Raw genomic sequence first — 14,508 nt, 5'->3', positions numbered from 1 at the left:
AAATTATGTAGACAAGGTTTATATAATAAAACAAAACAGGATATAGTCTGGCACTCTGAAGGTAACTTTATATTTTTAAAAACTATGAAGTTAAAATGAATATAAAAATATAAAGTTAACCTTCAGAGTGCCAAACTTTATCCTGTTTTTTATTTTACTTTAAAATTTGGTTAGCACGGTTCAGACAACATCACGGTTTATGTAATATTACATGTTTCTGTAACAAACAGTGTTTAAGTTTTGTATGCAGCAATATAATCGTTGATAGTACTGTACTTGTTATGGCGCAATATTTACTTTACAAGTTTACAGTAAAGTGAACTCAGCGCACGTGTATTTGCAAAACCAACACGCAACATACATAAATATCACCAAATTACAATCAATGACAAATTTGCTACGAAGGAGATCATACAACAACGAGGATCTCAAGAAAATGTTCAAACCAAAACTTTTGTCAGAGAAAGGGAAAATAAGTGAGACAAAAACTTTCACTAACTGATTTTGTTGAATGTACTGTAGAAGGTAGTTTGCAGCAGTTAGTTGTAGTAGGTGAGTTTGTAGGTTTTGCAGTACAATTGGCCTCGGAGTAGTTTTGCCCAGCCTAACACAAATTGAATGAAATAATCTACATTAATGATCAAACACGATAAGAAAATTGTATCGGATGTTCAGTATGATAAGAAAATACCAAGACCAGGATAAATAAATAAAGTGACGTCAGCCAAAAACGACCAACGGTGGTATTTATAGGAAAGCATTCGTGTAAAAGCATAAGCCTTTGGTCCCTGGAGAGCATATAACTTTTAGTAAGGTATGCCCTAAATTAGCTCTGGGCTTGTCTGGTTAGAACTACCAGAATACTCAATCAGTAAGAAGTAATACTCCATCGCTTGCCTTGTTGTCTTTTAATAATAATCTCTTCTTGTGTTTCGTATCATACCTAAGTTACACAAAATAGCTTAAGCAGGTGACGCTTCTTGCATAGTTGAGCTGATAGTAATGTTTAAAGAGGAAAGAACAGTTGCTAGCGGAGATTTCTTGAACAACAATCGTACCAGGAGGGTTGTCTGCTTACCTGGACACTCTGGCTGTGCTTTGTTGATTGACCCCTCAACTCCTTTACGTCACTGCACCAGACGGTAAGTTATGTGGACAAATTTAAAGTTATAAAACAACTTAAAACAATTTTTAACATTGTCTAGGCCCTAGACTCTAGGGCCAGACCTGTAATATGCTGATTTAATAACGTGATGTCGGTTGGTTATGGAGAGTTAAGTTTTCTCTAGTCTTTCCTATAGTTAATCCAGTCATAATTCGTTTTTTCATATGCAAAAATGTTACAGACAGAATTTACTTCACACAGCGCTCTAACTTGTGTCTTTGGTTCAATATTTTCTGTCTGTCAAAATTGAAAGCATAAAAAATACTGCTTTAACACGTAAGCCCACCATTATCCATTTGCAGTATGGTGATCGTAAAGTATACAAATTAAAATAGCCTATTTAGGTATTTATGTTGATGAATGCGATGAGAAATCATCGCCGAATTTATAAGATGCAAAAGCTTTCCTCAGTCCGAGGTTAAAGACTCTGATATCATATTATACCAACAACGCCTGTCGATCAGCCTATACGCTGTTTTGTGCACGTATGAAACTTTGTACTTCTGTTTACAGCCGGTTCCGGCCATGGCGGAAGCATTACACGGCGCTGCGAGTAACGGAAACATACAACTCCTCCAACAGATATTAGATGTGGGAGAAGTCGGTGTGGATGCATGCGATTCGGTGAGTTTGGGTTTTATGTATGTATGTATGCCCGTTTGCGTGTCTGTTGGCTGGTATTAGTTGTCGTTGAAATTTTTGATCTCGGACTGAGGTAAGTTTTGCACGACATAAACGTGCAGACTTTCACATGTTCTTAACTATTGAAGTAATTACTTCATGACAAATGGTAAGTCACGGTTATTAATAACTGGGAGCAAGGGACAGCTGCTAAGTTTTGTACGTCAATACGTTATGCTCGTGCGTAAACAGTGACGTAAGGTGAAAAAGGGCACCTCCGTAAATAAATTGTGACGGGTTAACAAGAATAATTGAAATGTTTTTCTCATTTCATCAACGATACCGTTACAAAAAAACAACAATATGGCGTATCTATAAACATTTTTTATGTTGATGTTTATATAAGCCGTTGACATGTTAAGATGAACCGCATATATAGGGCCTACAGTATACTTTTGAACGTGTTTGACAACACGGAAAAATGTTCCATAAATAAATCAACAATTTCTGCGTGTTTATTTTTCTGCACACATAATGATGATAACCGATGTTATTTTATTAGATCTAAGTTGTATAATTTAGCAGAACTAACATAACACACATGCCTGTTTGTCTGCAGGAGAACACGACTGCTCTGATGTTCGCATGTGTTGGTGGTTACAGAAATTGTGTTGAATTCTTACTTGACAGGGGAGCTTCCGTCAATTCCAAACGAATGGTATAAATAACCACGTTTATAATTTATCAATATACACTTACAGTAGTCACCAAAACATCTACTGGGTCATGCAATTAGGGTCCTGCAGCACGTCTCTCTGGCTATGTCGTCTAAAGCCAGGTTTTACGTATTTATTCAGACTGGGTGTACAGCGCTTTATCTGGCATCTCAAGGTGGTTTCTACATAATTGTTAATCTACTGATAAACAAGGGTGCTGTAATAAACGACCAAAATCACGTAAGTTAATAACAGCTGACTGCTGTAGTAGGACGATTATAAGATATCCATATACTTATGCTAATGTAGCTGAGAAGTGACGTTTATTTTAAAGAATGGAGGAACGGCTCTTTTTTCTGCGTCACAATTGGGTTTTAACGATATTGTGGAACTGCTATGTTCAAAAGGGGCCAATGTAAACTTATCCCTTGAAGATAAGACGTCACCAACGTTCATAGCATCGCAGAACGGACATCTGGAAACTGTAAAAGTGTTAGAGCACCATCGTGCGGACATAAATCGCAGGAGAGAGGTAACAACAAAATGTCAAACAGGAAGTTTTGTTACCTTTACAACACTTGTTAATACATTGCATATGTGCTAAATATCAATGTTAAGCAAAATTTGAACAAAGTTACACTGCATTGACTTGTCACTTATGCTGTGATGAAATTTCTTTTTAGGACGGTATATCTCCATTATGGATTGCCTGTCAAATGGATCACTACAATGTAGTAGAATTTCTTGTCCATGCTGGTGCGCATACAGATAGGTATAAGAAAAAAGTATAGATTAACTGAAATATCCTCACAATATAGTGCTTTTATACTGAACAATTATACCGTGAATCAAGAATTTCTCTTGTACGTATTACGTTTTCTTGCAGGTCTCGGAGCAATTACGGTGTCACTCCCCTGTTTAAGGCTGCAAGTAAAGGAAACGACAACATAGTCCGATGTCTGTTGAAGAAACTTCCATATACTGGTTTGCTCAGCGTAAGCACTTATACTTATAAGAAAAGGTTTTCTGAGTTTTTTTCGTACTGATCATCGCGCGCACCGTAGGTCCATCAAACAAATCAATGCTTGCCCGTGTGGTGGAAGTTATGGGACCGATTTATAAATCACACATAGAAATCAACTTTGCAATGCTGAGACTTAAATATTCGTAACTTTTAGTGTGGCTATAATCCTTTACACGTGGCGGCTTATCATGGACATGTAACCGTCATCGAAGTTCTACTGGAATTTGGGGTCAACTCCATGGAGAAGGACAGGGTATCTGCAAAGTATTTTTCTACCTGATTATTTTGACACAACTCCTCTAAAGGTATCTTGTAACACACTGTCACGTTGTGTAGGATGGACTGGACGCGGCACAACTCGCCATGTCACAAAATTTTTCAGGAATCAGTGACATCATCACCGCACACCAAAATTCCACATTCTAAACAAATTCCTTTGCTCTGTTAATCATTGAGTGTGTGGATTTATTCTATAACCTTTTTGCATGACTGCTTTTATTTAAAAACTACAAGTGACGACAACCACGTTTGTACGCCTGAAATTATTGCGTTGAGCTATATCTCCATGGATGCAACGTAGGCTAATATCAAACGGTAGCCTACATTACACCCCTTTGTTTTCATTAAACTATAATACATCAGACATAACACAAGGGACACAAGCTTTCATGACATGGAAAAGTTATAAGGACACATTGTACAAGTCAAGTCAGTTTGTTAATTAGCCTATATACCAATCCGTAACAAGAACTTTGGTTGTAGTATTGGAGCTAGATGGTTGAACACAAGGTGTAGCTGATTTCAGCATGCTAGCAAAATATATTTGTAAAGCATGTAACTATATACGCTCAGCTAACGGAAATTATTTTAACACTGGTTAATGATTGTTAAGTTACTGGCACTTGGATCACACAATGGCCTAGTTTTTAAAAACAGAATGCTGTAAAAATCACTAGTTTGTGTAATTACAAGTTTCTGTAATCGAAGTAAGCAAACAGCTTGCCGAAAATTTGTTTTGCTGTTTTTTGTAACTCGACTTCTGAGAAGTCATCAACCGGTCGTTGGTAAATGCGCACTCAGAGTTCGAGCAAGTGCTTCGTTTTTCCAGTAAATTCAATATTGACTTAATCACAGAGTCGAGACGAATATCAACCTGTTTATTATTTAAAGTCCTTTAGGACTGCTTTTGTAGAAATATCTAATGTTATTGCATAGTTTTTCAGTTATATAAAGGTACGGGTACATGCAAACGAATTTAGAAAAAAATTATTAATAAAAGGACACAAATTTCTTGCTAACATTTCACGATGTACGGTACCATGCAGCTTTACAGCGCAACCTACCAATACTGGCGAATATCACTATCGCGGATATAGTAGCTTTAGGTTTCACAATTTTGCGAATAGAGAAAAAATTTTCAGAAATATAACGATTAAGCAATAAATGGTAAAAGCAAACACAGGACTTTCTTGCATATTTCTTCCAGAGCCAAAAAAATTCCGATAATAATACGTCGTTATATGCCTGATGGAAGCTACGAAGATTGGGCAATTGATGAATTAATCATTGAATGATTGTGAATTCTTCCACAAGGATTGAGAAGATTTCTTCAGATGGTCATTTCCTGCAAGTTCTATGCATATGACAATGATTGGAGTTGAACGCGGCCACATTTAAGACAATACACTGGTCTCCTGTACCGCATATAATTGATTAATTATTATATATTTGCTAACAGCTTATAATTGCCATAGAACCTTAACCCTTTGGTTTATTTCAAAGAATTTTTTTGCTCGAGGGATGTGGCAATTACTCTGGCACTGGCAATTACTAGTATGTAAGAATATAATATTTCTTACCCATACAATAAAAATTGTTATAAACATTTTTTTACTGCCTACCGTATATTGAAAGTGAAGTTAATGCAATAGTGCAATTCTACAGTCGAATTAAACTAAAATAATCTTGGAGAACTTGCTACTACAACTTTGTCATGATTAGTACTAACCTCTTAACAAGGTTTGAAATCCATTCAACCAATAACGAATTACTGTATGTGAAGAGGATTAATTTTTCCAAGTAGTGTAAGTACTGTATATTGTTCTAAAAAAGTTCACAAATGTTTAACATTTTCGGGAATTCCCCCAATACTCACAAGATCTTGGAGGAATTAGATTTTAAAATAACAATAATTCGTGATCGTTAAAGTAAGAAAAGTCATTAATTTCGGCGAAGATTCTTCATCGCTGGAGCTTCAGTTACCCAACTTACGTGTTTGCGTTTTTCATTATTTGCATTCACCTACAAGTGAATTTAATAATCGCATCGTTAATTTGTTTTTAATGTTTTTTTTTAATGAAACTAAATAATGGAATTGGAATTAAAAATAGTTTGAATAAGTGTTTGAAAACAGAAAACGTTTTCAAATTTTATGAAGTTTTAATGTTTACTTGCCGTGCACTTCACAATTTGATGTTATGGCTGCCGCCGTATAACTCAGGTCAGTTAAAAGAAAGGTTCTCAAGCAAAGTATGATGCACAAATTAAATTCATCCGCAAACAGAACTAACATCTATTTTGTGAATTTTTTCTATCTTTTAGTAACAATTTGTTATTTCAAGAAACTTTTAATTGTTTCAAACCAAAGTAAAAATTTTTTTTAGTATTGCTTGCGTGATGTGAGGTAATCTTCTGCGATCAATCTGATGTTAACAGACTTAAAAAGATACGCAGTGGAATTGAAAAAATGATGGGCTGTTTAAGCACTCTTGTATTTTCTTAAAAAACTCGGACTTTTTCATGTTACGATTGAACGCAAAAACGAATTTTAAAGATGAAATGTTAAATTAATTTTCATTAAGTAGTTAAAACAATTATTTAGAAACATAGAAGTTAGTACTAAGTTAGACAACCACTGGATTTTATTAGTTTTATAACAGCTTTTGAAGAGTTTAGTACAAGAACTGAAGCAAAAGTGTGTCAAAAGTAAAACAACACTATACGCAACGAGCAAACTAAGTTTTATTCTTGATTTAGAAAAAAACATAGCGCTTCCAAACCGAAAAAAATATCAATATAATTCAATTAAAGTTTAAAGAATTAATGTTTAAATCTTGTTGGCTTTTACATGGTATTTCTTTTAAAGATTATAACAATCAAACTTTTCGTGCGAACAAATGCACTCCGCCACCTGGCTGGATGACAACAGCTGCAATAAGTGATGGATTTGGATAACTGGTGTCTAAGAGGAATTCATAGTTTCTCAACATAAGTGCCAGAACTACTTTCATTTGTTGCATGCCAAAGTGTTGTCCAATGCAGTTCCTGAAAACAAGACATTTAGTTAGAGCTATAATTTTGAAAATTATTTAAGTTTACCCCAAAATGTTTACAAAACGTACTCTTGCAAATACATGAGCTTTTTTATTTATACCTTGGTCCCGCCCCGAAAGGTACGAAGGCGTATGGAGATCTTTCATGAGATTTCTCGGCCGAGAACCTTGATGGATCGAAAACCTTTTACAATATCAGGTAGACTTATTAGTCAAAATGCTGTGTGTTGGTTGTGAGCTTTTTTTCGCATTACTTTCGTTTTTTGTTAACTGAAAGGATACCTCTGGGTTTTTCCAAATGTCTGGATGATGATGAAGTGCCCAGATATTAACAGTAACATTTATCCCTTTAGGTATTTTAATTTCTTTGAATTCGTTGTATCGATGTGATACTGTTACATCCTCCGAGATGCATCTGCCAACCAAGTGTAAGGGGGGACACATTCTCATACTTTCTTTGATGCATTGTGTCAGATATGGCAACTTGGACATGTTTGACCTGTTGAAAAAAAATCATTTTATTAATTGGGCAAAATTGATTACTTTTTGCCATAAAACTTATTCGCAAAAATTTCACTCGAAATTATCGCGAAAAAATTATAGGTCTCACTTCTGGGTTGTTTTGTATAAAGTCTTTATCCTCATTAATCGATTAATGGTTTACTCACGAGGTGAGGTTGTTCTGGTCACCAAGAACATTACGAATTTCTTCCCTACATAATGATTGATGTTCTGGATATTTTGCCAGGAAATAAAGCGTCCAGACAAGACCTGGAATAGTAACATTAAAACAAATAACATCTGTTATCAATCCGTGAATATTTGGCATATTAATAGACCATTAACTTCTACTTATAGTTTCATGTTGAATGTAGTCAATAAGTAATAATTTATTTCATCTACACAAATTGAGACGGGTTTTACTGCGTAACACTTTACCATTTGACACGGTTTCGTGACCAGCACTAAAAAAGGTTATCACTTCCTCATTAATTTCTTCATCAGACAAGCCTTTTCCCTCTTGATCCTGTCAAAATACTTCATGTTTTATAGAATCTGTTCATCTATGATGTGCTGAAATAGAACCGATGTCTAGTCCACTTACTTTTGTTTGAATCAAGATATCCAAAAAGTCTGCAATTTTGCCTTTTCTTTTTCGGAATGTAAATGCTGATCCAGTTTCTTGATTAACCATTACTTCATCTTCGGGATTGCACTCAAGAGAATTTTGTCGCAAAAGAATTTCGCGACGTTCGCTTATTAACTAAAAAAATGCAAAGTGGATGCTTTATCACGTATAGCATGTGAAAAGTGAAGTTGTTACAGCAAATATATTTTATAACCTCATGCTTTTACACAAAAGGTTTGTTGGTCTAAAACTTATAATGGTTATTTACTATACCTTAAAAGCTTGGTCTTCAACTTCTTTCGTAAGTTTTTTAAATTTTTTCCCTTCTTTGCTGAGAATAAACAAGGCTGGCGGCCATAAATAAGGCGTTGTAAAACGTTTAAAAACCAAATATGACAGTTCTTTCAATGCTTGTATGTAAACCCAGTTTTCTCTGTAAATGTAGAAATATGTATATGACCGCAGGGTATTAGTCTCATTTTGCGATCAATCTTAAACGTGTTAATTTTTCAATACGATTTGCTTCGGATGTTTTCAACCAGTAGGGCTATATAGCTTAAGTTATAAGTATTTTTTGCTTCACAAGAAGACTAACTCCGCATCCTTTGTCACTTTCTTTGACATGACACATTCCATCATATTGCTAAATGAGAGATCTGCCAGTGGCGAAGTAATGTCAAAAGAAATTCCAGATTTGGATTTCAACTCGCATAATTCTAAGATGCTGGAGCTGTTAGCATTAAAAACGTCCACGTGTCTGTACATGCAAAAAAATTGTCTGTTAAACGTTTGTAATGTGGATAGTGATATTTATAACTTCAATAAACGTGCTGTCTGGTTAAACCATAAGTTTATGAAAGCACCTACGCTTTTAGAATGTCAAAGTGAAAAATTGGCGTCAACAGTCTACGATGTCGCTTCCAATAATCGCCTTCGGAAATTACCAATCCATCACGTAACAAAGGGCGCAACATAAACTTGTACATAAAAGATTTTGGATCTAAAAACCAATTTTGTAAGTGCGCTTTACGTTAACATTGGTGTACAATATTTTATATGTTTGATTATCCAGAGCGACAAAAAATTAGCTCACAAGAACGGGCTAAAATTTCCTTTATGCAGTCCGGGTGGTATGTTTGAATGTGGCCAAACCATCCCATGTATTGAGTGCACATTGCCGGAAATTCTTTGATTCTTTCAAGACTGTTCATCAGTCCTTGGTGGGTATAGCCGTACTGCAGATATGGAAATATCACATTGTCACGTGAGCATATATAAATGTATTTTTATTTGGCCTTATTAATGCCTTTTGTGTTTCACACTGGACACATTACGATAGCGTATAGTCTAAACAAAAGCAAACAGAACTTGCTATCATTAACTTAAAGCTACAATGTTTCCTTTTTTTTGCAACAAGGATTCCTCAACCCACCTTTGCAGTGTCGCCTAACAACCAATGAGATTTAGGACCACCAACAATTTTTGCTGTGTAATGGAACTTGACCATGTACTTTCCAATTGGTGCCATCGCTGCAGCTATGTAACCGAGGGCAGCTAATGTTAGAAGATCAGCGAGTAAAGTGGAGAAAACAAATCCATCAGCAAATAAAACGGAACTAACAGTCATTTCTTTTAACCGTTGCTTGCACTGTTTTATACGTAAAGTGTAAACTTGAAGCAAGTTATAAGTTAACTATCTAAAAAAAAATTCAATTGCCACATTTGTAAAACTTGAAATTCTTACCAACTTTTATTAGCAATCAAATTTAGCTGTTTAGTTTTGGCTGGTGCAGTGCTAAGCTCAATACTTTTAGTAAACTCAACAATATCATAAAAATGTTTTTATTTTTATCCTTTCAGTAATTTTAATTCCTTTCATAAATTAAATTTACAAATGGCCTATATATAATATCTATTAAAGCAGATTAGTTTCGAGCAGTTTTTTACAATAGCGTTCTACAAGCTGAGAAAAATTTCTATGTCTTCTGTCTGAAACATTAAACGTTTCTCGAACAGACAAAATTCCTGTTGATGCAAGCTTAAAACTGAAAACTGTCTGAATCGAGCTTTGCAGTATGTAGGGCAAAGTAAAAAAAAATAGGCTAAACAAAGATTTTTATTTCTGAGAAATTTCCCTTCTGCTCGGAAACGGTTAAGTGCGCTTTTATATTTGCTTTGTGTCGCCTACACAAAGGTTTAAGGTCAACACGCGACCTATAAGCCTACGCGTTACGCGCTCTTTCGCCCAGCATAGCATATTGGTAAGAGTTTACTTTCAACAGGCCTTGAACTAATTTAGCACAGCTTGCGGTTTAACTTGCTAAACTTTCACAATTAAATGCTATAGTGAATAGTGATATAGTGGATTTTCAATTTGGGCAAACCGTTAAAAATGTTTGGCACTGCAAAAATAAAGTTTACATTTTTGCGCCTTTTTCCTAATTGCTCCTATTACTCATCTATCCTTCTGCAAATAAAAGGAAACTAAAAACCATTTCTTAAACGCTTTGAATCTCCATTTATATCGCTTCATATGTCGTTTATATTGCTATCTAACACCTTACGATTGATACAGTGCTAGTAGAAACATATCTTTCATTGTACGTTACTCAGAATAACATAAATAGCCACGTTTATAATTTATCAATATACACTTAGTCACCAAACATCTATAGGGTCATGCAGTTAGTCTCTCTGGATATGTCGTCTTAAGCAAGGTCTTACGTATTTATTTAGACTGGGTGTACAGCGCTTTATCTGGCATCTTAAGGTGGCTTGTACAAAATTATTAATCTACTGATAAACGTGGGGGTGCTGCAATAAACGACCAAAATCACGTAAGTTAATAACAGCCGACTGCTGTAGTAGGACGATTATGAGATATCCATTTACTTATGCTACTGTAGCTGAGAAGTGACGTTTATTTTAAAGAATGGAGAAACGGCTCTTTCAGCTGCGTCACAATTGAGTTTTAACAATATTGTGGAATTGCTATATTCGAAAGGGGCAAATGTAAACTTATCTCTTGAAGATAAGACGTCACCAACGTTCATGGCATGTGGAAACTGTAAAAGTGTTAGAGCACCAACGTGCGGACATAAATCGCAGGAGGGATGTAACAACAAAATGTCAAACAGGAAGTTTTGTTACTTTTACAACACTTGTTAATACATTGCATATGTGCTAAATTTCAATGTTAAGCAAAATTTGAACCAAGTTACACTGCGTTGACCTGTCACTTATTCTGCGATGAAATTTGTTTTTAGGATGGTATATCTCCATTATGGATTGCCTGTCAAATGGATCACTACAATGTAGTAGAATTTCTTGTCCATGCTGGTGCTCACATAGATAGGTATAAGCAAAAAGTATAGATTAACTCAAAGAGATTTAAACACATGAGTAGAAACTTCTCTTTTGCGCATGACGTCATGTTTGTTTCTTTTATTCTCTTGGAGCATATTCTACTTTCTCCACGGTCACGGTTCACTACATAACAATAAACATGCAGACGACGACAATGATTTTCAGATCTGTTTGCTGCTGGAACAGATTAGTCTTATTATTAGGGTGCAGTTGTTGGGATCCAATAGGTGTTAACTTTAATTGAAATTAATTAATGAAATCAGGTGAGAGTTTTAGGTTCAGCAATTAACTTATTTTCAGTTCCTTGAACTGATAATGCTGCTGTTTTGTATCAAGGCATGGCTTAGCCTACTTGAGTTGCGCGGGAAGATTTTTTCGTTCACCACATTTAAGGTGAAAAATAAAATGAATGGATGAAAAATTTAGATAGACCGAGTCATATTGTATTGTTTCATCTGCGCATAAAATTTCGCTCCACGCGCAGAATAAAAACTTTACAGATTAAGACTCAATAGTACAGGTCTTATGTTGCAGGCTTTAAGTTATTGAAATAAGCTAAATAGTCTGAAATAATGGCAAATTTGTGCTGTTTACCAATGTGCAACAACAGGTCACCTGCCGTGACTCTGTTTAAGATACCTTCGAGAAAATTTGTAAAAAAGGAGAAGGAAAGCTGGGCAGAAAGGTTGGAGTGTATCGTGCTGGCTTGCAGAAGCGACGAGCACATAAAAAATCTATTTGCTCGAGATGCTGTGAAAATGTGTGAAGTGCATTTTGAAAGATCTGACATTGTTTTAAGTAAAATTTGTTCTACATAGACTTACATGCAGTGTAACTAGTGTATTGAGGAAAGATATTTAATGTAATGGCATATCTAGCGTTTGATGCAGTGTTTGTTTTCCATGAGATGGTTTGATGCAGAACTTCATTAAATTTACTAGCGAGTAAGCACAGCATAACACTGCATCTGTGACAAGCTATTAGTGCAAACCTTCACTGTGGTTTCAGATTAATATATGTACCATTACAAGTATCAAAATTGAAAATGTTCATGTATGCACAAATAAGAGTTTTTTTGCAGAGGGTTCCCGTAAAGAATTACGTGAAGGAGCAGTACCCACTTTGTCTTTGCCTAAGCTGACTTTGGCGCAGGTACATTCAAGAAAGCCGCCGAAGAAGCGTATCTTTGAAACAAAATTACATTTCAAATCTGTTGCGTCCTTGAAATCTGCTCGCTTGCCGGAAGGTTGGCAGAGGTCATTTGAAAACAAAAATCTTGTTTTTTCTTTTTATGATGGCTGTGATCAACCTAAATACTCGATTGGAGTATTATATGACATGTCATTAAGGATATGCTATTATGGCTGGAAAGCACCTCGCTCAAGTTGTATTTACTCCCTGGATATAACTACTCAAACACTACACGGCACCATAAAAGATATTGAATCGTTTTCAATATGTTCTGGATTGTATAGTTCTGGAAGTGGCCTGCCACACATGACCACCAAATCTATGACACCATTCAGTTCTGAAAATGCACCAACGGTTAGGAAACTTGCATACAGGTGAAACTAGTTTTTCAATTGTGCCTATTGCATTTGTTACATAAATGAAATTTATCATTATTTAACATTGAATGAATCATATAGAGTGGTGGGATTCAGCCGGTTTGTGCGAACCGGTTCTTGGAATTTTAATGACATCTGCGAACTGGTTGTTAACAAGCATATGTATAAGCCTATGTGTATGTCGGTAACGGGTCAATATGGCATGCTGCTAGTGACCATATACTTACTTATTTTTGGTAACACTGATAATGCATTGCACTTAAAGTGTACACAGTATCTTAGGCATATTTTGTGACTTTTCTTGTTAAATGAACCAAATTTCTTGTTGTTAGAAATGCAAGTTGTGAACTTTTTCTCAAGGAAAGTGGTCAGTGCAGGAGTTGTTGTAGTGTAGATGAAAAGGAGGGACGGCTCAACCAGAAAAGGCTAAATTATTACCATATGGTTAAAGATCAACCTTTAAAACGATCAGCGCAGCCAACATTTAACCTACCATCTCGAATTACCTCCACCTTCACTGCTAATGAAATTTGGTGATATTGCACTTCGTAATCCTATTAGTAATAGTCTCATTCGCAAGATTGTCAGTGTCAGTAGCTGTGCTTTTTACACTTAACTATATGTAGATTGAGCAATGCCAGAAGATAGAAATAAAACAGTATTATTTAAGATAGTCTTGTTGTTATGAAGTAATTCTTTATTAGCATTAGAGAATTAGAAGCTAAGGTTTCGACTCTGTTAGCTGATGATACGGTGCAAGTGGAGGTAGATAAAATTATGTCAGATGACATGACAGCCATTGTTAAAGCAGGTATCATACCGATTACAAAGCTGGTAATCCAGAATATGTTACTTATAACTATTCCAATGAAGCTACAAATGTAATGTGATGCACCTACACAATGCATATAACTCAGTCTTTTTGTGTCGTGTGTTTTTGTGAAGTTTACGTTAATATCATACATTTTTTTAGCTCAAGATGAGGATAAAATTGATAACTTCTACTCAATCTTTTGGAAAGAGCAGCAAAAGCTAAATAGTATGAAAAGAAATGGGGAAAGATATCACCCTGAGTTAATAAAGTAGGTTTAGGTCTCCTTGAGTAATAAACTACTGAATAACTACTAAGTTCAGAACTGAACTACTACTGAGTAACTAAGTTCAGTTGACCTCAATTTTTGTTTATTTCGTAAAAGCGTGCTAAAATCAACCCTTGCAATTTTCTTTATAAGTTCTGTTTGAGTCTAGCTGCTAAAAGTAAAAGCGCCTATGAAGAATTACGACAAAGTGGCATTTTACGACTACCAAGCTCACGTACCCTAAATGACTATCGGTAGCGTATGGGTTCTGTTCTCTGCAATTTGGCTACTACAAGCTAACTACGAGCAATTGTTTCACTTGCTCACTTTTGTACTGTTTTCAGAAACGTTTACTGCACTGCACCTGGCATTCAAGATAATGTTTTAGAAGAACTGAAATCCAAAAGTCTCAGTCTAGCATCACATGAACGATTTCTCGTTATATCAATCGATGAAATGAAAGGTGAAACTTTTCTTGGAATTTTTAACACTATTAATCACACTGTGT

General features: G+C 35.4%; 2 protein-coding genes across 3 annotated transcripts; one reads left to right on the top strand and one right to left on the bottom strand.

The window, feature by feature from the left end:
- Positions 1-731: 731 nt before the first annotated feature.
- LOC143465871 (uncharacterized) lies at positions 732-4,053 on the top strand. Of its 2 annotated transcripts, XM_076964386.1 has the most exons (9): positions 733-1,142; positions 1,679-1,789; positions 2,406-2,504; positions 2,644-2,742; positions 2,837-3,034; positions 3,186-3,274; positions 3,389-3,497; positions 3,681-3,779; positions 3,863-4,053. In XM_076964386.1, the coding sequence occupies exons 2-9, from the start codon at positions 1,691-1,693 to the stop codon at positions 3,950-3,952; spliced, it is 882 nt and encodes a 293-aa protein (XP_076820501.1). In that variant the 5' UTR covers positions 733-1,142; positions 1,679-1,690; the 3' UTR covers positions 3,953-4,053. The 2 variants fall into 2 exon arrangements, with proteins under 2 accessions (XP_076820502.1, XP_076820501.1); XM_076964387.1 differs by lacking the exon at positions 2,644-2,742 and having other exon boundaries at positions 732-1,142.
- Positions 4,054-6,280: 2,227 nt separating this feature from the next.
- On the bottom strand, positions 6,281-9,711 carry LOC143465870 (cytochrome P450 4A7-like). Its single transcript, XM_076964385.1, has 11 exons — positions 9,420-9,711; positions 9,081-9,222; positions 8,855-8,987; positions 8,583-8,744; positions 8,261-8,420; positions 7,964-8,122; positions 7,798-7,885; positions 7,527-7,629; positions 7,141-7,357; positions 6,960-7,042; positions 6,281-6,850 (listed from the first exon to the last, which is right to left on the bottom strand). The coding sequence occupies exons 1-11, from the start codon at positions 9,612-9,614 to the stop codon at positions 6,682-6,684; spliced, it is 1,611 nt and encodes a 536-aa protein (XP_076820500.1). The 5' UTR covers positions 9,615-9,711; the 3' UTR covers positions 6,281-6,681.
- Between the last annotated feature and the right edge of the window lie 4,797 nt (positions 9,712-14,508).

Source organism: Clavelina lepadiformis, chromosome 7, assembly GCF_947623445.1.
Source record: "Clavelina lepadiformis chromosome 7, kaClaLepa1.1, whole genome shotgun sequence".
NCBI lineage: Eukaryota > Metazoa > Chordata > Ascidiacea > Aplousobranchia > Clavelinidae > Clavelina > Clavelina lepadiformis.
Note: the sequence above shows the minus strand (reverse complement) of the source record. Positions and strands in the feature narration are given on the sequence as shown.